Raw genomic sequence first — 22,852 nt, 5'->3', positions numbered from 1 at the left:
TCCGGTGGGTAAGTATGAGGGTTAGGGTTAGGCAGTAAGGGGAGGGTTAGGCTGCGGGAAGGGAGGGTAATGGTTAGGTTGCAGGGAGGGAGGGTTAGGGGTTCGTGTAGAGGTACTGACCTTCATATGTCAGGATTCTGACTGTTGGGATGCCGCTGTCTGTATTCTGACTGTCAGCATCCCGACTGCCGGGATCCCGTACCCAACCCATTGGGCATCAACAACTGTTTAGTGTTAAAAAATACAGGATTTAGTAAGCATTGGTTTTGACGGGCATTTATAAAACACCATTGATACCCACTGGTTTTTGAAGTAGTAGAGCCCTGACGGTTTGCCTGCTTCCACATCTGTTAGACAGAAAACCACCAAAAATCCCAAACCGCTTAGTAAATATACCCCAAACCACTCATCCCATGTAAACATTGAGAAAGTTATAGGAAATGATTATAGAAAACATATACACATTAGTAAAGGTCCATCACAATAGGATTAAGAACGAACATAAATATTAATTCAATTCCTCCTAGGTTCCAGGTTTGTGGTCACTATGAGAAAACAGAGGTGAACCGCAGGTAAGAAGGAGAGTGGACCCTTCAATAAGACCTGAAGAGAATAAAGGTAATGAGAGTACAGTACTTATCTGACCTATCAGTTGGGAGGAAGAAGTGGGCCATATGATCTATCATTAAAGGGAGATCCAGGAAATTGGAATCCAGAAGCCAGATGAGTTAAGGAACTCTAGAGATGTTCCATTTCTTTAGTAACTGAAGTCTTTGGATATTGTGCGAGTGTGACTATTGTAACAAATTGGTCTAGAAACCTAAATAGTGTGGGATCTTCATATGGCATAGGTTACTGGGGCAAACTTCCATTGATTTTAGGTAAGGCTGCATATAGTTACATTCCGTACAAGGGGCCTTCATCAGCAGAAGGATTTCTAACTTCCTTGAGGATACATTGCTTTCCCTTACTCAGCAGGGCATCTCCAGGTGCCTCCTTAGGGGGAGATTTGGGGAGTTAATGAATCTGATCAATCAGATCAAACTCGGAGGCTGAATTTTCAAGGGAAGAAAAACATCTTAGTAACTGCAGTACCCCAGGTAGGATGGATTTTGGTAGGCCCAATGTTTTAATATCCTTTCATCAGAATCTGTCTTCCAGGTCCGTAATCTTGACCTGAAGTTTATACATGGATCTTGCCTTGAGGAGGTTGTCACAGACTGTACCACTTCTGCAAATTGTGTCTGTAGCTGGTCAGTTCTGCCGCTAATATCTTCCGTTTTAGAGCAGAGTTTTTATATGGAAGACCCAGCACAGATGTCTTCTTTGTGTGAGGAGAAGAGTATTTGCATAGCGTTGACTGTGATTGGATCACCTGAATGTTGGAATTTGCTGATCTGAACAGGCTAAAGAGGGAGAGTGAGTCTCCCTTGGACTGTGTGTTCTGTAGCTGGAAGAATTGCTCCAGATTCATTCTTGATGTGGGACACACCACTTCTACTTAAGCAGAAGAATGTTTGGGTTGGTTCTAGGGTACTTTAGGCGATAACAAGTGCTTCCTCTTGAGCTCAGACATAATGCTGCCCCCTCCTCCTTGTATCCCCATGTACCATTATAAAAGATTTATGAATTAACAATCTGAAACTAAAACCAATGGTATAATACTGTGAATTGTCCCAGGACTGAACTTATCTTGACCCTCTATATACATATTCACGCAGCTCAGCCTTTTCAGCAGTCTCATACCTCCTCAAACTTCTTTGCTTTATATTGATCTGCTCCTTTCAGGAAGTTGAGTAAAATGATATCACAGAGAACAGTGCCCTGTAACAAGAAATAATAACACAGATAGATACAAAATTAAAGAAAACTTTAGACATTTAAAAGAAAAGATGCCAAGAAAAGTAAAATAAAAATGAAGGGAATAGAGTGCCAGGATATAGGTGAGTATGCAATCTTTTTTGCAGGGTCAGTCATTAAGGATTCTACTGGAGAAGAGAACAGAAACATCTGGTATAGGTAAGTATGTGTGAGTGGGTAGGTGTATGTAATAAAGTTTTACTAGACAAGGTGTGTGTGTTTTGTCTTTATTTAACTCAGGGCTCGACAAATTTTTGTAAAATCTAGTAGCCATCTTAAAAGTTTAGGAGGCAGACCATCGTCCATTACCAGAATTCTGAAAGCTTGTATAGACCACCACACATGCCCTTTCAGTGCCCCTCAACCTAGTAGTAAGCCCCCTGTAATAGTGCTCCCAGTAGTAAGCCCCCTCTAATAATGCACCCAGTAGTAAGCCCCCTCTAATAATGCCCCCAGTAGTAAGCCCCCTGTAATAGTGCCCCCCAGTAGTAAGCCCCTTGTAATAGTGCTCCCAGTAGTAAGCCCCCTCTAATAGTACCCCCAGTAATAGTGCCCCCAGTACTAAGCCCCCTCTAAGTGTGCCGCGCACACACATAAAAAAAACAAAAAACAATACTTACCTTAGGCCAGGATCCTGCGACCGCTGCCGTCTGCCGCTCTTCGGAACTATGGGAGAGACGTCATGACGTCTCTCCCATAGTGCCCATGGGCTGCCGCCGCTCCTCATTACTATGGGAGAGACATCATGACGTCTCTCCCATAGTGCCCGTGGGGAAGCCCGACGCCGGAGCTCAGGAGTGAGCTTAGAGGTGGCTTAGAAATCCCGGTCGCTAGGTCTAAAGTCTTAGTCGCCATGGCGACCTGGCGCCCGGGATTTGTCGAGCCCTGATTTAACTATTTAATTTACAGTGGGAGTACAAGTGCCGCCCGTCTGCTGGCACTTGTAGTTCCACAAGTGCCAAAGGGCAGGATTGCTGGCACCTGTAGTCCCACTTTAAAATACAAAAGTTTACTTATATTTCCCACTTTATTACCCCCGTATCCAACACTCCAGGGGTGCGGGAAGAGCCCTGGGCTTCAGACTTAGCCTGGGGTTAAGGGAGAGGGGGGGCCCCTTTTTTCGGGGGTCCCCACCTCCACTGAGATCCCCGGCTCGGCCTCACCGGTTTGGGCTGATAATGCTTTGGCCCCGGAGCCCTGGTGAAAGTGTCTCCGGGCTGTGGCATTACAGCCCGGCCGTTTTGGGTCCGGTGCTGGTTTTAAATATAATCGGTACCCTACGCATTTTTCCCCCTTATATCTAAAACCAGGACTGGCCCTGCAGCCTGGTGTTGGTTTCTAAATTACGGTGGAACCCTACATATTTTGTTCCCCGTAATTTTATAAACCAGGACTGGCTGGCAAGTACGGGGGCTGGTTAGGCTTTAGGGGGGGCCCTATGTCATTTTTACAAAAAACTTTTAACCTGTTTTTTGACAGGCTAGAACACAAACAGCTTACACATATCTCACTAATATCTGCAGGCTGCTTGCTCGGGAGAGTTTTACAGAGAGAAGACACTGCAATCTCGGATGAGTCATCTCCTGCAAAACCTGCTACTCGGGGGAGATATCTCGTTCTGCTTCACCATCGGATATCTCACTCTCAGCTAAACTCACTTCTTGGTAAATGTGAAAGTTTCAGGAAACTCAAATCTCCCGAGTTTCGGCGTAGCTAATTGAGTTTAAAAAAAAAGTAAATTCTCCCTGACTCGATTCTCAGTAAATTTACCCCTAGTGCCGGGATGCACGAAACGGAAAATGCTGTAAAACCCCTGCTGACAGATATATCTGTCCAATCTGTCTGGTGGGAAGGAAAATCTGGTAATGTGTGGGAGCAAATACCACTAGCAATTTGCTCCAAAACCCTGGAAGACAGACCAGATTTTCCTTTCCACCAGACAGATTGGACAGATATATCTGTCAGTGTGTACCCAGCTTTAGAGAGCCTAAAGGTGCGTACAATCGTAATGATTTTTTTAATGATTTGTCGTTAACGACGTCGTTAACGTTAAGTCATTCACAAAATCGTCCAGTTTCAGGGGCAAAACGATGAACGATAACTACCAATGCGCACTCCCGTTTGTAGTTGGTAGTTATCGTTCATCGCCCATTCTGACTGTCCTACAAGACGATTTCAGGTAAGCACAACCATCATCGTTGATGAAATCGTTGTGAAAATCGTTTTTTTACATTACATAAATTTGTTCTATTTTTCAAGGGAAAATCTGAAGGGAAATCGTTCACGAAAATCGTTAACTACACAATTCGTTACGTGTGTACGCACCTTTAGCTGCAGTCTCTCATATTACATTAAGTGTGTGACCCTTATAGGAAATACATATCTATTATCCTGATAATTCTCTTATGACATGTATTTAAAATATGTAAATAACTCACCACACCCACTGACGTAAATGCTGCCACAATATTGATAAGAGTTGGAATGATGTTGAACTTCCCAGCCTGTATAAAATACATTGATATAAATGAAAATGAAAGATCAGAAAAAAGTAACAGAAAAGTCAGAGCTAAAATATGAGTTTATGATAAACAATCAGAAAAAGATTCTGTCTGGGGAAATATAATTAGACAAATAGCAATTACATGTTCTCTTGTACAATTGGGAAGAAAAAACATTTGCTTTGATAAGGGGTAAATTTACTTAAATTTGAGTTTTTAGAAGTGGGGATGTTGCCCATGCAAACCAATCAGATTCTACTTAACGTTTAACTAGCACCTTCTAGAAGATAATAGCTATAATATGATTGGTTGCTATGGGCAACATCTCCATTTCTAAAAACTCTCTCTAAAAACCCCCAAGACTCAACACTAGACTTTGCAGTCACACAGCCCCAAGAGAACCTGCACTTGATAAAAGTATAAACATTTGTTTAAATACACTGATGGTAAGAGAATAGATAACAATCCTTTTATTCCTGTGTCCATATAGCGCAAGCGCTGTAAAAGCTTCAACCCTCCTCTCACCGCTCTCACTGGCTGCCTGATACTCCACCCCCAGCACCGTTATAGGCCATTATAGTGCAAGCAGCAGGTGACAACGGAACAGGCGTTTATGTTATTATGCAGCCCCAGGGCGGAAAGGGGACCATGGCAAAGTAAGTGTGTTGGACTGCGGGTGTTATCCTAACAGATGGACTGTGTGGGCACAGAGAGGTAGAATAGTGGCTGAACTGAACGCAGGGGGTGCCAGGGAGCTCAATGCACTTGGAAGAGCTTTTGTGATGTTCGACCATTCAGTAAGAGCCAGTTGTTATTTACCAAATCCCACGCCACCTCTTCATAGCCACAAGACCAGTAAGGTCCTAAAGGTTTAGGGGGTATATTCATAAAGCAGTAAGACATCCGGTTAACTGAAAACAGGGTTTTCACTGCTTTCGGCGATTCATAGAGGGGGTTACCGTGGAGAAGGTTCTTCCTGTTCCAGCGGCACTCCCCGATCCGTGTATGAATCGCATCACCATACTTTTGTATGGTGAGTGCGTACAGATTTGCCATCTAAGGATTGAGTAGTCTGTACCACAAGCCGAACAGAAGCTGTATACTTCCCTGCTGTCTGCCCGACACCCCCTTTTCCCAGCATCCTTTGCAGCAGGCCTGACCTGACTTGCCGCTCTCGGATGCCGGCGCATGCGCAGTGAGAAGCAGGCATATTGTACTCCCGATATGTCTGTCTTAATACTATTTTACAGGATTGCGGAGGGGCCGAACACCAGCCAAAGACGCCAAACAGGTAAGTGTACATGAATGGCTACTAAACATCACTGTATATCGCATTGATGTAATGCAATATATAGTGATATCTTTCACTAGCTACTTCATGTGCTACATGAAAAGATCCCCTGAGTTCGAGGTCCTGAGAGTTGAGTCTGGGGTCCAAGAGGAATGAAGGAAGTAAGGGAGACAGAGAGAGACAGAAGGAAAAGGGAGTGAATGAGAGATTGGAAGAAGGATAGAGACATATGGGAAGAATAGAGGGAGAGAGATGGAAGGAAGAGGGAGAGAGAAAGACATATGGGAGGGAGAGAAAGATGGGAGAAAGTGGAGGAGATGGGAGGAAGCAGGGGAGATGGGAGGAAGAGAGAGAAATGATGAAAGAGACAGATGACAGGAAGGGGGGACAGTGAGATGGGGGAAGATGGAAAGACAGGGGGAGAGAGATGGGTAGGGGGAATAAAAATGGAAAAAGACCTTGCAATGCCGGGCACAATATTAGCCACTCAGCGAAGTCCAAAATACAAGTAAGATAATATCAGACAAAATATATCTCACACGCTAGTCCCCTTCTGTATATCACAAGGGATTATTTCTCTGAACTTACGTTTCCATAAACGAGAACATCAATTCTAATGCCAAAAGCCTTGATCAGAGTCCGGAACTCTGAGCCATCTAAATTCATGTAATATCGAGCAAACCTGAAACACAAACCAACAATGCATTAAATAAAAACACAATTACTAATGTATGGGGTTCACTATTAAAACCCATAGTAAATACCCGGTAGTCCAGCAACAGTAGGAAATCTGAAAGTTTAAATTCTTCAAAGATTTTAACTTGCCCACAATTGAAAAAAAAAAAAAAAGACATTTCCAAAGTGATTCAGCATCCTCAGAACATGAAATGCGTAATACCTAAAGTTGTATCCTGGAGAAACATTGTTCTTTTCTGAAACGCTGTCCAGTCTGGTAAAGCTGTATCGAGGAACGCAGAGATCCCAGGATTTGTCAAGGTCACAGAGCCAACCAATTTTAATACTCAGCACACCACCCTGCAATAAGACACACTGACATATTACTATGCAAAACTGGGGCCATTTATTTATAAAGGCAGTTTAAGAACAGCTTTTTTATTTTATTTAATATAGATATTCACTTTGTGGGGGGGAGGGGATCAGCTTCTTTGTGGCCAGGTTGTATATAGTAGATGTTAATTTTAAAACAATGATCTATCTTAATATTTCTGTACTTTAGCAAGTGAAACACAAATGAATGCAAACAGAGGGGAGCTATTCTAATTAGGAGACCGGGTGTGGTATGTTAGAACGACATTTATCATGTCCACATAGTCAAAAAGTTGGCAAGCAAGATGTCGACAGTGACCATGTCAATATTCATCATATCTACATGGAGGACATGATGTCGACATGATAGAACAGCGAACTAACATCCCTGTTGGCCCAGCGGTTACTTACCTGGTCCCAATGGCTGCAGCAGCTACAGCGCAGCTTCCTGGTCCTGGTGGTCATGTGACTGTCACTTCCGGTACAGACATCTGATGGATCGGCGGTATGGGTGAGAGTTTTCTGTCTCTCCCTAACGCCTAACCTTCCCAGCGGTATCTAACCCTGTCAGTATTTTGAGAATGTTGACATTTCACATGGGGACATTTCACATGTCAACATTCTGAGCATGCCTACATGGTGCCTGTCGACATGTTGGACCATGTTAACATTCTAGTGTTGACACTGTAGTGTCAACATTATGAATGCCGACATGGTAACTGTCGATAATGTGAGACCGGCCTATGCAGGGAATGATACAACTGCATTACATTTCCACGTAGAACAACCTCTTTTTTAACTGATTTAAATATACTGGACATAGATTAACTGTTGCAGAACCATGCACTCACAGTGCACAATAATTCTTTATCTATTATACATAAATCAACGGGAAAATTATTATTTCAACAATTTGGACATGATTCTGATTTGGGAGCAAAGCTAACAATGTAACTCTGCACCTGGATAAACGATGTAGCAAATACATGCATGGTAAATACTACCTGCTTTTGTATGTAGCCCACAAGTACTGGATAGCTTTATTTTTACACTACAATTTACATTTCAGTTTGGACACGCCCCTCTCACATCTAATTCTCTCTGTACATTTTAAATCTGCCCCACCTGCAGTGCAGCATGGTTTTACCGAGGTGCAAAGTTACTTACTATTTTTTTTTGCTTAGTTCCCAACTTGGAATCAGCTGTTATATCTATAACTGTCTGTAATATATATATAGCTCCATTACCTGTTCGGCATTTGCCTCGCACGGCATAGCCCGGTTGTTCCTCATCCACAAGCTGACCAATTCGGCCTTCAGTGAGCCATCGTTTAGCATGCTATTTACATGCATTCCTACCTATTGGTTTCCTTAGTGGGTTCCCTGAGGGTGTGAGGAGAAAACCAAGAAAAGTGCCGGATGCGGCCAGCACTTTAGTCGGAGAATGCCAGTTCTCACCACTAAACACCTATGTTAAGTCGCGAGAACTGGTATTCTCCGACTTAATTGGCAACCAGGGCCGGCTCTAGGGGTGTTCGACCAGTGCGGTCAAACAGGGGCATCACACATAGAGGGCGCACCCCTCCCCAACATCCCGATTTCAGTGGGACACTACTGTCCTGCTGTTCCGCAGCGGTGCCGGACCCCGGAGTCTGAATGGATGCTGCGCAAATGCGAGCGGCATCCATTCAGTGATGGAAGAGGGGCTGGGGGTAGACCACCTAGTGAGGCTCCCCCCAGCCTGACATTATTGGAGGCGTGCAGACACGCCTCCAAATAATGTCAAATGGGGGCGTGATCTATGGTAATTAGACCACGCCCCCATTTTTGGTTGGGGCGCACTTTAAAGGGCTGGCACAGGGTGCTCTGACCCCTGGAGCCAGCCCTGTTGGCAACTATCGGTGCAAATTGCGCAGTGAATTAAATAGCTCAGGGAGCTCCCTCCCGGGGCTATTCAGCATTGCGCTGAATTGAATCAAGCCCAATATTGGATGCATGGCAATTCCTTTTCCAAGTACAATAAAGATTTTGTCCCAGTATAACAGTAAATGAAATCCTTATCTCCCCGGAAAATAATATATAAAATCTGATTGACAGAGATAAAAATAAAATTATACCATAAGAAAAAATTAAAACATCTAAATACATTTAATTTATATTTACTTTAAAACAGTATAAAAATGAATATTGATAAACACTGTAGTTTTTTTGTACACACACCATGTTGTACACTGTCGCCCGGTTTGACATTCGCATGATATGTTGAAAACAAACCTTGTCAGCCAGCGTAGTGAAGTTTTGACCAGCATGTCTGGCAATGTCTCCAAGTCTGAAGATTGGACAGAAGGGGGACACGACTGGATCATAGCGACAGTTCAGACTGGACGGCAAGTTCCCCCTAAAAGATAATATTTAATGTCATATTCTGAAGAATAGTTCTATAAAGACCAGTAATATGCCAAGCCTAATCAACTGTAAGTCAGTAAACTCATAACATATCATGCAGCAAAGGAAATAGTTATTAGCAGAAAACCTGGCATGTAAATCTTAATAGTTAGTTACCCTATCATCCAATATCAGGTTCATTCTACGCATTATGGTATGACATATATTTATTTACATTAAAATGTAAATGTTGGGAATGAAATATTAAAATGCTGTAAAATGGGAGTATAATTAAAACATTGCCTTTTCTTATTAAGCTGGGGATGCTTAGCTATACAAGCCACAAGACAGTACTAGCCATGTGTCTGTATGTGGATACTCTGGGGTAAATTTACTAAGAATCGTGTTTGGTCGAGATGTCAATCACGGGTGTGTTCGGCCATTTTTTACCACTTGCAAACTTACTGAAGGCAAACTCGGGAGAAATCATGAAACTCTTTGTAAAACAGGTGAAAACACAAATAGACATAAATACACCATCGGCCAAACTCGCAGGTACTTTCCATAGACAGGAATACAACATGGGAATTCACCAAGAATCATGATTATAATCACGGGTGTAATTTTAGCAAACTTGGTCCAAAATAGAAGTTGTAAATAGACTACCTCCCGTGTTGCTTGTTTAGCAGAAACATACACAGATCAGTGTGATCCATGTATGTTTCTGCCTGTAAATAAACAAAAAAAAAGGGTTAAATTAAAAAAAAGAAATTATGTGGGGTTACCCCCCAAAAGCATTACCAGCCCCGGGTTCTGGGAGCCAGTCCTGGTTCTACAAATATGTGGGATAAAATGTGTATGCTTTTGGGGGGAAACCCACGTCATTTAATAGCATTTAATTTTTTTTTTAACACAAAACACATGCAGCCTGCACGTATCTCACTGATCTGTACAGGTTGCATGTTCGGGTTTGTTTGACTGAACTCGGGGAGAAACAGGAACACATACACCATCGAAGAACACAATGCTGGGAGTGTTTCAACTCGGACCAGACACAATTTTAAGTAAATTTACCCCTCTGTGTCAGAAGAAGCCTGTGTAATACTGTAAGAACCCAATAGCTGAAGAATGGACTCCAAAGACTGCTATTTAAATAGAAATGTCCAGAAGTCCATTCCCTTTACACAGTAAGAAGTAGTTTATTTCTATTATCTTTTTCAGGTTTATGTTCAGTTTTTAATATAATGACTTGCAGTTGATCCGCATCTCTATTCCAGGATACAATATGTACGTAGGAATGTACAATAGGAAAGATGAATGATCATTTGTATAGTACTGGTCACCACTGGAATTAATAGCTCATTACAGCTTTCATAACTCATGGAGAAATAAAATTGCTAAAAATGAATTGGACAAATGAGGGTGATTTTTGCCATTAACCAATGAAAGTAAAACTAACCTTAAGTGGAAGAATAGAGGGGCCAAATCAAATGTATTTGTATATATGTGTACTCTGTATAGCAAACACTTTTCTCCCTTTTACAGAGGAACCACTCTCTTGCTCTCCAGGGACTCTCACAGGGAAGCACTACTTCCCACCCCTTCCTGGAGCAGAAAACAAACCCCCCACCCCTACCAATCCTCACTAACTTTTTAAGCAGTGCATCTCTCTGATCCAAGATGCTTATAGTGCTGTGAGCGTCTCTATGATGAGAGGTGCTCCAAAGAATACAAGTTTCTATTAACAGAGACTCATTTCAGTGGGGGCCCTTACAATCACCACATAGCTAGGATGACAGATTAAGAGGTCTCTGTACGGGATGTAGTAAGCATTCTGGAGCTCAGGATCCCGACGGTCAAAATACTGGCTCCGGAATCCAGACAGTAAGCGTTAGGCTTAGGTTTTGGCACTGGGGGGGGAGGGTTAAGATTAGGCTGCAGAAGGGGAGAGTTACAGTTAGGCTGTGGGAAGGGATGGTTAACGTTAGGCTGTAGGAAGGGTGGGTTCTGGTTACAACAATACTCACTAACATGCGTCGGGATGTTGACCGTCATGATTCCGGAGCCAGCACTGTCACCGTCTGGATTCTGACCATTGGAATCCTGTACCCAACCCCTCTGTACATCAGGCTCCACTACTCTAACTGAGAGCAGTCAAGGTAAGGGAAAGGGGTTGGAGTACCGGCGGAGAGAGGAAGTAGAAACATACCATCCTCATACAAATTGACATGATGCATCTCTAATCTTGACTAATGCAACTACCTCCTATCTGGCATTTCCCTCACCTACATTAATCTTCCTGTCACCATTCCACATCTGCCTACAGTCCCTACACTGGCCCTATGTGACCTCTAGAATACAGTATAATTTCTAACCCTACAAAGCCATCAATAATCCCACCCCTTCACATATCTCAGAACTCATAATATCGTTCCGCTCCCCATGTTAGCCCTACCTCACCTTGTATATGGTAACCATCTCTCACTATCGCTTCCAACACTTCACCATGCCACTATCCACTTATGGAGGGTATACCAGTAGGGGTTAATGACAGTGGTACGTGACTCTTGTCACATACTGACCATCTATAAACTTGTGTATGTCTTTGCATTACTCAGGCTACAGGCTGTAATACAGGGCATTTTGTATCAATCCGTAAGAACAAAAGTTACTTATCAAACATGCTGATCAAGCATGGATGTGTTATTGAGTTAAACATGCTGAATGCGTAGAGAAGTCTTTTTAAAAAAATAAATTGCAGCTTTGGCATTTAGGGTACGTAGATAAATAAGATAATTAATGCATTATATTCATAATTTGGGAGCGACTGCCCCTATAGGGATATAGAGTACAGAACCAATGTATTCTATAGCTTGTATACATTAACTGGAGAAGTCACCACCTACTACACCACCCCTAATAACTGCCCCTTTCAGAGAATAAAAGGTGGTGACATGCAATACACTTTAGCCCTTGCCTCTGGAGCCAGACTGACAGCGTTCAGTCTTCACTTTCTTTGATCTGGGTGTCTCACTGTCTTATGCAAAAAGTTATGGTATAACATACCTCAGTTAACTCCTTTTCTTCGAGGTCCATAGGGTACACAGGATCTACCTTGGGGTATGTAGTTGGAATGATCCATTTACCCAAACAGTTTACAGCTTTGAAGCTCCCAGCATGCATAGGTCCTCCTCCCTATATACCCCGCCCCCAGCCACTGGCATTCAGTTTGTAAACAAGCCTAACGGCAAGAGACGGAAAGTGGAGAAGGAAGTACAATGTACACAAGAAACACTCTAAAAAAATTAAGAGAGATTCAGTGATACAAAAAGAAAGGAACAGATCCCAACTGAGGCCAGGTGCGTCAGGGAGGGTGCCCTGTGGACCCTATGGACCTTGAAGAAAAAGAGTATACCAGGATATACCTTGGGGACGTCCTAAAATTCAAACATAGGGAAATCCCACAGCGCTCATTTGTCTACTGGAGTAATCTGGTAGACCATACCATCTAGTGAGAGGCCATTACTCCCCATATTTACTTTTTATGATTTTTGAGTAACTTTTTTGTTTGTGAAATAAATGCAGTATTACGCTATGGGATTTCCCTATGTTTGAATTTTTTCTATATACATTGGATGGAAAGAAAGGGAGAAATAGAAAGAAGTGAAAAAACATCGATGGAATGAAATCGTTGTCCCTTTTTGTATATGCATGATTGTCTACTCATTTATGTAGTAGACCACACCATCTGGTAGGCAGAACCATTGCGAACGCATGATATTATAATATCTGTTATTGGGTTACACTATTGTGTTCTTTTTTTTTTAAACTCAAGTTATAGATTTCCTTTTGAAGGAGTTGGAATATTGAGATCTTGTGAAATTATCCCAGCGCCGCCGGTTCCAACTGGTGATATTACTTTGAGACTAGGTAAGAGTTCATTGCTACCAACTTCTTATTGTATCAAATATAACCAACCATGTTCAGTGACACATAGGAGGGTGAAATGATAGGCAACAGTGAGTGTAAAATGTGTTACTCAATTGTGTCTGTCTTTTGCTCACTTACCTCTCAAAGTCGAAAACTGGGAATCGCACACTGTTCTTGACAAAGATTGTAAAGTTTTCAGCTTCCATTAACAGAGGCCTTAAGAATAGAAGAGACTTCATGAACAGCAACATAGGAAATCACACCTGACAAATCATTACTCATTATACTTTAGCACACATAATGTAACACGTGCCTAGAGCCGTAACTAGACTTTTTTTTTTTTGTGCCCTGTGACAGAAAGAGCATTGGCGCCCCCCGCTCCCTATTTTTCAAATAGAGACATATGACACGCACCCAAAAAAGGGCCATGGCCTCATGGGGAAGGGCCAGGGAAGATATAGGGGAGGCCAGGAGATGCTGGGGATAAAAGAAGAAGCTACCAGTGAGAATGATAATAAACAGAAAATTGACAGGCCTAAACAGCGCACCCTGTCCTGCAGTGCCCTGTGCCATGGCACTTGTCTCACTACCCTAGTTATGGTCCTGCACGCGCCTAAACTTCCAAACAAATAAATCTGGCTTGCCTGGCAATTCCCTGCTATATCCAGTATCCGGTCAACTTGTTGAATTTTAGGGTTAAGGTGCGTACACACTGGTCCCCTGCAGTGCCTACAAAACGATCAGACATTCAGTGTAGGCTCCCTCCCTCATCACTGAACATGCACAATCTGTCGTTATCGGCAGATTGGCCTGCATGTTCGGGCGATGGACAATGTCGGAAACAACCAGAAGGAGCGCGCATCGCTGGTCGTTTCCGTCATTATAGTGTACGATTTGTGCACGATTACTGAGCGATTGCACGATTACGATGACATAATTGTGCAAACACTCAGTAATATCGCCCAGTGTGTACGCACCATTAGAGTTAGATTTAGGCTTAAAAAAAATAAATATGGTGACATTTTGATGTTAATGTGTTAAATGTCGACATTCTGAATGTGTCAACATTTTAACCATGTCAGCCTTAATACATGTCTACATATTGATTGTTGACCTTATGGCCATGCTGACATTGTCAACATTCAGAACCTGTCAACATTCCGACAAGTAAAACCACACCCCTATATATCCTATTAGGAATGGTTCACTATTAAGTAACCTCCCACCACCCTCTTTATATTGTGTCACCCAATATATCTCTTGATTGTCAGTTCCCTCTAAAAGGGCCGCCAAGAGCCATCCCGGGCCTGGGTGACAGGGGGCATGGCCTAATCGCGGGAGGCATGGCCATGCCTCCTAAGGGGAAAAAAAACATTTTAGCAGCGCTGTGAGCCCCTCAGCCCTGCGCACAGCCAATGGCGGGCACGATCAGCGTTATTCAGGGTTAGTCTCCCACTGCAGCCCAGCATACAGCAGCATGTGCTGGGCTGCTGTGATGTAGAAGGGAGGGGGGGAGGTGCCAGACCGGGCAACAGCCTAGCCCCTCCAGCAAGCCCGGGTAATTTGTACCTGCTCCCCCCCATCTCGGCGCCCCTGCCCTCTAATCACAGCTGTGTGTACCTGTAGGAAGAGCAAGGAACTTTTCACCTGAAGGAAATAATCTGTATTACTGATTATGTCTATTAGATTAGCAGATGTATAGGTAAGTATGTATGTAGGTATGTTCACCTAACTGTATTCCTAAGGTAGCTGCCCATCTAGGTGACATTCAGTTTACAGGCTGAGGCTGACAGGCTTGAATTCTTTGCCCAGACTTGACTGCCATTGTGAAAGCCCCATATTCCTCTTAATGGCTCCGAATATATATGTATGTGGGTGTGTGTGTGCGGTGTTGGTATATTGACAAATGTCCGGCACTATGTAAGAAAGCAAGTTGCTACTGTAACTATAAAGAAAACAAACCTAGGTGGGGCCCAGGATGATAGAATGTGTGTGTTTTGCCCTTTTCTTTAAACTGCGGCCAAATGGCCTGAAGGTGCTTTTACGCTATGGTTTCAATGTCAAAAAACAAGCACTGAAGACACAGACATTGACAATACACTTATGTACAATACATGACAAGAACTTATTGTATACAATAGGTGGGGCAGAGAGTGAGACAGAAAATATTTTACAGCTTTATACCCAAATACTGTGGCAGTCAGCCGTCTAGGTAAGTTTTAGGATTGCTTTATATGCAGTCAATCCTTTCACTTTTGTTACTTTGGTTTCAAAAGTGGTAAAAAAACCAAAACAAAATATTTCATCTGTTTTAATTAGGGATGTGCAGGCTCGGATAGGTTCGAGTTTGCACGTGGAGTTCGGATTTTTCCCTCCAAAAAAACGGAACTCAGAACGAGGCAAAACGTCATCTTACATGGACGAACATCATCATTCCTGGACAAAAGACCAGGAATGATGATGTTCGTCCATGTAAGATGACGTTTTGCCTCGTTCTGAGTTCCGTTTTTTTGGAGGGAAAAATCCGAACTCCACGTGCAAACTCGAACCTATCCGAGCCTGCACATCCCTAGTTTTAATTGGTCTCTCACATCATAACATTTATTGTAAATTTATACATATGCAAGAATAAGAAATATGTTACAATTTAGGGTACACTGATTAATCAGGGACACTTACACCAGGACAGAATATCATGAATTACAATGAAGCACTTGATAGATACATGTCTTTGATTTAATTGTTGATTTAGATGGACTGTCTAGACCAGTGTTGGCTAACCTTGACACTCCAGCTGTTATGGAACTACATAACCCAGCATGCACTGCTACAGTTTTGCTATTAGGGCATGCTAAAACTGTGGCAGGGCATGCTGAGATATATAGTTCCACAACAGCTGGAGTGTCAAGGTTAGCCAACACTGGTCTAGACCACAGGTTCTCAAACTTGGTCCTCAGGACCCCAAACAGTGCATGTTTTCCAGTTCTCCTCACAGAAACACAAGTGAAATAATGAGTTCCACTTGTGGATCTTTTAAAATGTCAGTGAGTAATGACTACACCTGTGCACTTGCTGGGTGACCTGGAAAACGTGCACTGTGTGGGGTCCTGAGGACCGAGTTTGAGAACCACTGGTCTAGACACTTAAATATAAAGGAGATGCATCAAACCTTCCCAAGATATACAAGTTACCCACAGCAACCAATCAGCTTATAGTTATCATGCAGCTACTGTAGTACTAAATAACAGTAGCTGATAGGTTGCTAATGGCAACTTCTTGGTACTGAACATCTCCACCAAACAAAGTATTCAACTCGAAAATATACAGTTCCAAACACCATGGCAATATGCAGACTTGCAATACTCAACTCTAATAAAATTTTGACTGATTTACAGTATATCTGTGGGCATGGTAAAATCAATTTAGAACAGCTAGACCAATTTTCTTGCATGTATACAGTACCACATCAAGTCCCTTCTCTTGTGCATGTAAATGTCATGAGAGGGGAGGATGGTGCTTATTAAAAAAAAAAAAAATGGGACAATTGTTGGTATTTTTGATCCAGAGAGAAAATATTCTCAGATTTTGGGCACATCTTGGGATGGTTGTATACATATATATGTCAGGTGGTATGCGTAGGGATTTTTGTAGTTCTCCAAAAAGGAGACTTATGTTTCTTACCTGTCAAGTCTCCATAGGGGGCACAGGGATGACACTGGGTATAGCCTGGAGAGGAGAGTCTAGGCACCAAATAGTTAATTGAAAATACCTACAAGCCCAGGATCCCTCTACTCTATACCTCGCCCCCAGCCCCTGGCCAGCAGTTTAGTTTGCAAGCCCACGACAGGAACGACGCAGAGGAGAAGGAGAAAGAGGTCTGGTACACATACAGGTAAGAGTACTGCCGGACAGGTCACCAAGGAAACACTCCTCGTCAATCAGGTGCGTCAGGGTACGCGCCCTGTGCCCCCTATGGAAAAGAAGACAGAGACTTAACAGGTAAGTAACATAAGTCTCCTTTTCTTCTTCCTCCACTATAGGGCACAGGGATGACAGTGAGACGTCCCAAAGCTGTCCCCTTATGGACACTACTGGCTGGCTCGTACTGCAAACCTAAGAATGTGCTGGTAACTGGCACATATGGAGATATGCAAATAGTCATCCTGGATATCCAATGATACCATAATGTCCCCCGGCTCCAGAGTAAGGATGATGGACTGAAGGAAATCCATGCAGAATTTGGAAATCCAGAGGTACCTGTTCAGGTGCTTTAAATTGAGAATGGGTCGAAATTAGTTGTCTGTACTAGATACAGATTGGCGTAAAACCTAACCCTGGCTGAGACGGGAATAGGAATAGTGACCCTTGAGGCCAGGAGACTCCTCTAGGGCTTCTGCCTTTTCTGTCTATGTGGGAAGTCCGGTGGAAAAGAACCAGGACAGCGCATGCTTCAGAAATGTTAGAGCGTAGCCTAGAGACACGATGCCTCTGACCCAGGCATCTGTTGTGGTTTGCATCCACACTGATGAAAAACGAAGAAGCCGACCTCCCACCCCGAGGCCCACCCTATCATGCGGCAAGCTTGTCCGCTGGCTTGTCAGCTAGATGTCTAGTGGACCAGGGTTGCTTAGCTCATGGATTGGAACTCTTGAGGTCCAAACCTTGGCTTCTGGAAATGGTTGACCGTCGGCTTTGCTCTGCGGATGTAAGGAATGAGAGACTGAAGTCCTAGGTCTGGGAGTGGTAACTGACAGTAAGAAAGCAGACTTAGACACTGCCAGAGTGGCCACTATCTTGTCCAATTCCAGACTGAACAGAATATGTCCCGTATAAGGTAGGGCTTCCAGAGACTTCTTGGATTCTGTGCCAGCCCTTCAGGTGTGCAAGCAGAGCACTCCTCTAACTGCAATAGCTGAAGTTGATGTTAAAAATTCCTGAATCTATGGCCGCTTCGGAGAGATACAGTAGGAAGCTGCCTCCCTAACATGCCCAACCAAAGACGCTAGGGGGTATATTTACTAAAGTGCGAGTTTTTAGAAGTGGAGATGTTGTCCATAGCAACCAATCATATTCTAGCTATTATCTTCTAGAAGGTGCTAGATAAATGTTAAGTAGAATCTGATTGGTTGCTATGGGAAACATCTCCACTTCTAAAAACCAGCACTTAGTAAATATACCCCTAGGTCTCCTCTGTGAATGCCCGAGGTGAGCCCATCCTCTAAAGCATCCGTCCAGTGGCTGACAGATGTAGCCACCCAAGCTAATGCAAGGGCTGGACAAGCCAGAGCACCCACATTACCATAAATGGACTTTCTAGCTTCCTATCCATTGGATCCTTACAAGATGCAGTGTTTGGAATAGGAAGGAGGGACAACCTAATATGATGAGTAATATGGGAGTCCATAGGGGGAGGAGACTCCTACTTAGCCCTATCCGCTGCTGGGAGAGGGTGTCTTGGATCTAGAAGGCTGTTCTGAGACCTTAACCATGAGAACAGCCTTTACTGTTCTAATAAGAGCTTCTACATCTATTGGAAACATAGCCTCCTCTGGGACGGAAGACGTTTCAACGTCCGAGGTAATAGAAGCTAGAAGAAGTCCGAACATCCTCAAGAGAGAGGTGTATAACTCTTGCGTGCAGCAGGCCTGCATCTGAGAGCCCTATCTTTATATAGCATTTGTTGAAAAGATGCGGACACCTGGGCTAGCCCCTGGACTGACTGAGAAAAAGTCTGTATCCAAGGTGGCTCCGCCATAGGAAGCTGAGGCACAGCGGTGGGGACAGGGGGCACTGGAGCTGCCAACCGTTCTACAAACTGCGACATTACCTGTGTTAATCTGTATGCCCAAGCTGGCTCCTGAGCAGATTCACCAGCAGAGGTCGCCTGTTGCAGGGCCATAAAGAAACTGAAGCAAAGGCCATTGCGCTCTGGGTCCTGAGGAGAGATGATCTTAACACATTTTTTACAGGTGCGTATCACTGAAGCCCGCCTCCTTGGGAGTCTTATTTCTGGACATTATAATCGTCGCAGAAATCCCCACACAACCAAATGACAATGGGAGAAGGGAGGTGCTAAGTATAAATATACTTGACTGCACATGCATGGCCGCCATTGCCGGGGAGGGTTCTGGAAGAACTCTTTCCTCGCTAAGTATGTGGTGTGTAGCTCATAGTAGGTTACAGCGGCTAACACCATCTTTAGATGGCGTTAGCTGTGGGGCCAATATCCAGAACCTATGAGGAATGCGACTACCTGAGGGAATGGAGGGATCACAGCAGGTATCAGAGATATCTGCTGCAGTCCCCCCTTCATACATTTAGGGAAAGCTTAATATTTGTGGTTAACCCCCGAAAACCCCGTTTTCGGGGATATAGTCGCATATATACATATATGGGCCCCTTAGTCTCTTCTTGTTGGTATCAATTTGGATATAGGCCATGTTTTACGTACCTTCATTTATTCTAAAAAATACAAACTTTGCCACGAAAAAAATCAATGGATGGAAGCATTCTGGACCTCATTCAGAGTCGGTCGTTGCGGCCATTCGGTCGTACGCAACTGATGTTCGCTAAACTGCGCATGCGTAAAATTCGCAATGCGCGTGCGCAAACTAGCTATTACGATCAAAAATTTCTCTCTCCTTCAACTTGGCCAGGTCGTTAGCTTGAGTGACAGGATGAAGCGTTTGTGGGTGGTAACAGTGATGCTTGTGAATGGGGGAGTGGAGATCCACACGCAGGCGTGCCTGACTATTCAAACTGCATTTTATGGGAGTGCATAATTAACTGAGTAGTGTCATGGCACATGTGACATGGGAGGTTTTTACACTGACTTGATCGTACTGCTTAAGAGAGGGTAGGTTCAACCTTAAGCTCTACGTCCAGCTCCGATGGTCTCGATTAATCCTTATATGCCCGGAGATGACGTGTATTGCGAACGAGAAGGGGGCGTGATTTTAGTCTTACGGCCGCATCCTCCCCTCGCTCGTCCAGCTAACGATCCCATCTTAACGACGCAACTTGTGAGCGCTTCATTTGCATATCCGGCCCCTTTTAACTTACGACCGAGCGGCCGCAACGACCGACTCTGAATGAGGTACCAGTCATTTGAGCAAGCACAGAAGTTCCCTGCATGGGTTTCCTTAGCCAGATTTGAAAGAAGCAGTTTTAAGCGCTGGATGAGCTGGGTAAAGTAAGGGCAATTTTTAAAAAATAAAGAGTACACGCAGTGATGCAATGGAGTACAGCTAGAGATAGACTTCATTCACGGCGTAAGATTATTGAAATTAGATAACGGTGCATTTCTTTCTCTGCTTGAGTTTAGTATGGTTCCCAGCTGAAGGAGACTGTCTTATCCTATACTTTGAAATGGAATGCATTTTGCACCTTCTGTGCTTTGAAAAGCATATTCCTAGGTACTCTATGCCAAACACTTGCTTCCGAGGGATGCACGGGACGTGGCGAGGAAAATCATTAAACATTACAATCATTAAACATACGAATTGCAGCATTAGGTTGAGACTTATTGAAGATATATTTTATTGCTACTGTCGCCAAGAAAAACTGGATTTATGCAGCTTTTACAGCTGTAACTGTTTAAATATCTTTTCACCATCAAGCTGTATGCGGATGAATTACAACATCTGAGCTGACAGCCATCGTCAATCATCTGCATTACAAGGGAAACTTTCATTTATACTGGATGAAACAGGATCTCTACAGCAGTTACAGTTAAAAGGATTTAACAGTACTTTACCACCACACTGTGTAGAAATTAATTATAGTATCAGATCTTACATTGACCATCTCTCTGCTGCAAAAGTAAAAATAAACCTTTATGTTCTCAGTGACTCGACATCGACGACATTTAGGCCAGTGCTTTAGTACCCAAGGAGGTTTTTATTAATGTCTGCATTTCTGCTACATTTACATCTGCTATCAGCGCTATTCGCATTGAGAAATGATTCATTATTGTGGCTGTTTATCACTGAAGTCACATCGGGATAACGCAATCAAATAAGAGTGACCCACTAGTTTATTGCAGTAGTGAAGGTTGTATTTATAAAAATAACTGGATTTTTGGGTACTTACCGTTGAATCCTTTTCTCTGATTCATGCTGGAGGATACTGGACCATGGGGTTGTAGATGGGACTGTAGGAGCTGGCACTTAACTAATGAAACCTATAGCTTTATTCCTAAGCTCCTCCCCTCAGCTACCCCATCATGCCAGTACAACTTTAAAAGTGCCCGGTATGGAGAAGCAGTAACCCAGTGAAACTGTTATATCAAGAAAAAAAAAAGAACCACAGGGACCAAACGGTCAAAAAACACAATGCAACACGACTGAGCATGAGGGAGGGAACACAGTGTACCCCAGCATGAATCAGAGAAAAGGTAAGTATCCAAAAATCCACTTTTCTCTTTCTTCTATGCTGGGGGACACTGGACCATGGGACAGCCGCACCCAGCCGCACCCAGGGGAGGGAACGCTCAGGCTGCCTGACTGGAGAACTGTACACCCAAAGTGGGTGTTGCCAGAGGCAAAAACACGAAGGCCAAATTCAATAGGGTGAGAGTTTAGAAAATGTAACAGTTTAGCAGTAAACTCTCACATTGGTCGAGTTTTATCTTCAAAATGGGAAAACATCTGGATGAGAGTTTAAACTGTAACAGTTTTTTTTTAGTCTTAAAATATGAGAGTTTGCATGTTCTCAGACTCTATTACATTGGCCGAGTTTAAAAAGTGTGAGAGCTTCCTGCTAAACTCTAACATTTTCTAAACTCTTACCCTATTACATTTGGCGCCAAAGCTGTAAAATTGAGCAAACGTGTGGACAGAGGACCAGGTAGCTGCGCGGCAGACCTGTTCAGAAAAGGAACCCATGGCGCACCACCCAGGAGGTTGCCACCGCTCGTGTCGAAAGAGCCAACACTTTGTCATGTGCTGGTCTCCCCGCGTCAGAATAGGCCCGAGAGATGATTGAGCGGATCCAACATGCAATGGTCTGCTTCGTAGAAAGCCAGCCACGTTTCTGAGCTTCATACAGAACCAGTAAGGAATCTGTACGATGAACGGAAGAAGTCCTGTCCAAGTAGAGCCACAGGGCCCGAACGACATCCAACAGAGCAAAATCATCCCGGTCCCGGGACGTCGCTGAAAGTGGAAACACAGGAAAGACAATTTCCTGGTTTAGGTGGAAAGCGAAACCACTTTCGTTTGGAATTAATGAACTGTTCGGTGAACTGCCCGGTCGCCATGGAAAATGAGGAACGCCGGCATGCAGGACAAGGCCCCCAATTCGGAAACCTGCTGAGGTGAGGCAACTGCCATAAGGAAAACCAGTATCCAGGTGACGAATTTAAGGTCCACAGAATCCAAAGGCACAAAGGGAGCCTGCTTAAGAGCTGAGAGGACTAAGTTGAGATTCCATGGTGCCACCAGTGACTGAAAAGGAGGTTGAACCCGCAACACCACCTGCAAAAAGGTCCGAACCTCTGGCAGAAAGACCAGATGTCACTGAAAATAAATAGACGAAATTTGCACTTCAAGGAGCGAAGCCACAAACTGGCCTCCAAACCTCCATGAAGAAAACCTAAAAACCGAGGCAAGCGAAACTGGGATGTGTGTACGTCATGACGTTCACACCGCAAGATGTAGATCTTCCAGACCCTGTGGTAGTTACGCAAAGAAACCGGTTTGGTTAGCCTTCAAGAGTCCGGCCTCAAAAGCCAGGCCATTAAAGACAAACAAGGAAGGTCCTCGTGCTGAAATGCACCAGTCGGGACCTACTGCCAGTTTGAGGATGGCGGTGTACCACGACCTGCGTGGCCAGTTCGG

At 43.7% G+C, this 22,852-nt stretch overlaps 1 protein-coding gene across 1 annotated transcript in view; it reads right to left on the bottom strand.

The window, feature by feature from the left end:
• Positions 1-22,852, bottom strand: part of P2RX3 (purinergic receptor P2X 3) — a 68,823-nt gene that overhangs the window by 8,224 nt on the left and 37,747 nt on the right. The window contains exons 6-11 of the mRNA XM_088473545.1: positions 13,152-13,229; positions 8,973-9,096; positions 6,551-6,687; positions 6,241-6,334; positions 4,299-4,364; positions 1,747-1,824 (exon numbers count right to left, since the gene is read on the bottom strand). Coding sequence (XP_088329671.1) covers positions 1,747-1,824; positions 4,299-4,364; positions 6,241-6,334; positions 6,551-6,687; positions 8,973-9,096; positions 13,152-13,229 — 577 coding nt within the window. The remainder of the gene's footprint in view (positions 1-1,746; positions 1,825-4,298; positions 4,365-6,240; positions 6,335-6,550; positions 6,688-8,972; positions 9,097-13,151; positions 13,230-22,852) is intronic.

This window comes from Taudactylus pleione, unplaced genomic scaffold (genome assembly GCF_031769625.1).
Source record: "Taudactylus pleione unplaced genomic scaffold, aTauple2 ptg000136l, whole genome shotgun sequence".
Lineage (NCBI taxonomy): Eukaryota > Metazoa > Chordata > Amphibia > Anura > Myobatrachidae > Taudactylus > Taudactylus pleione.
Note: the sequence above shows the minus strand (reverse complement) of the source record. Positions and strands in the feature narration are given on the sequence as shown.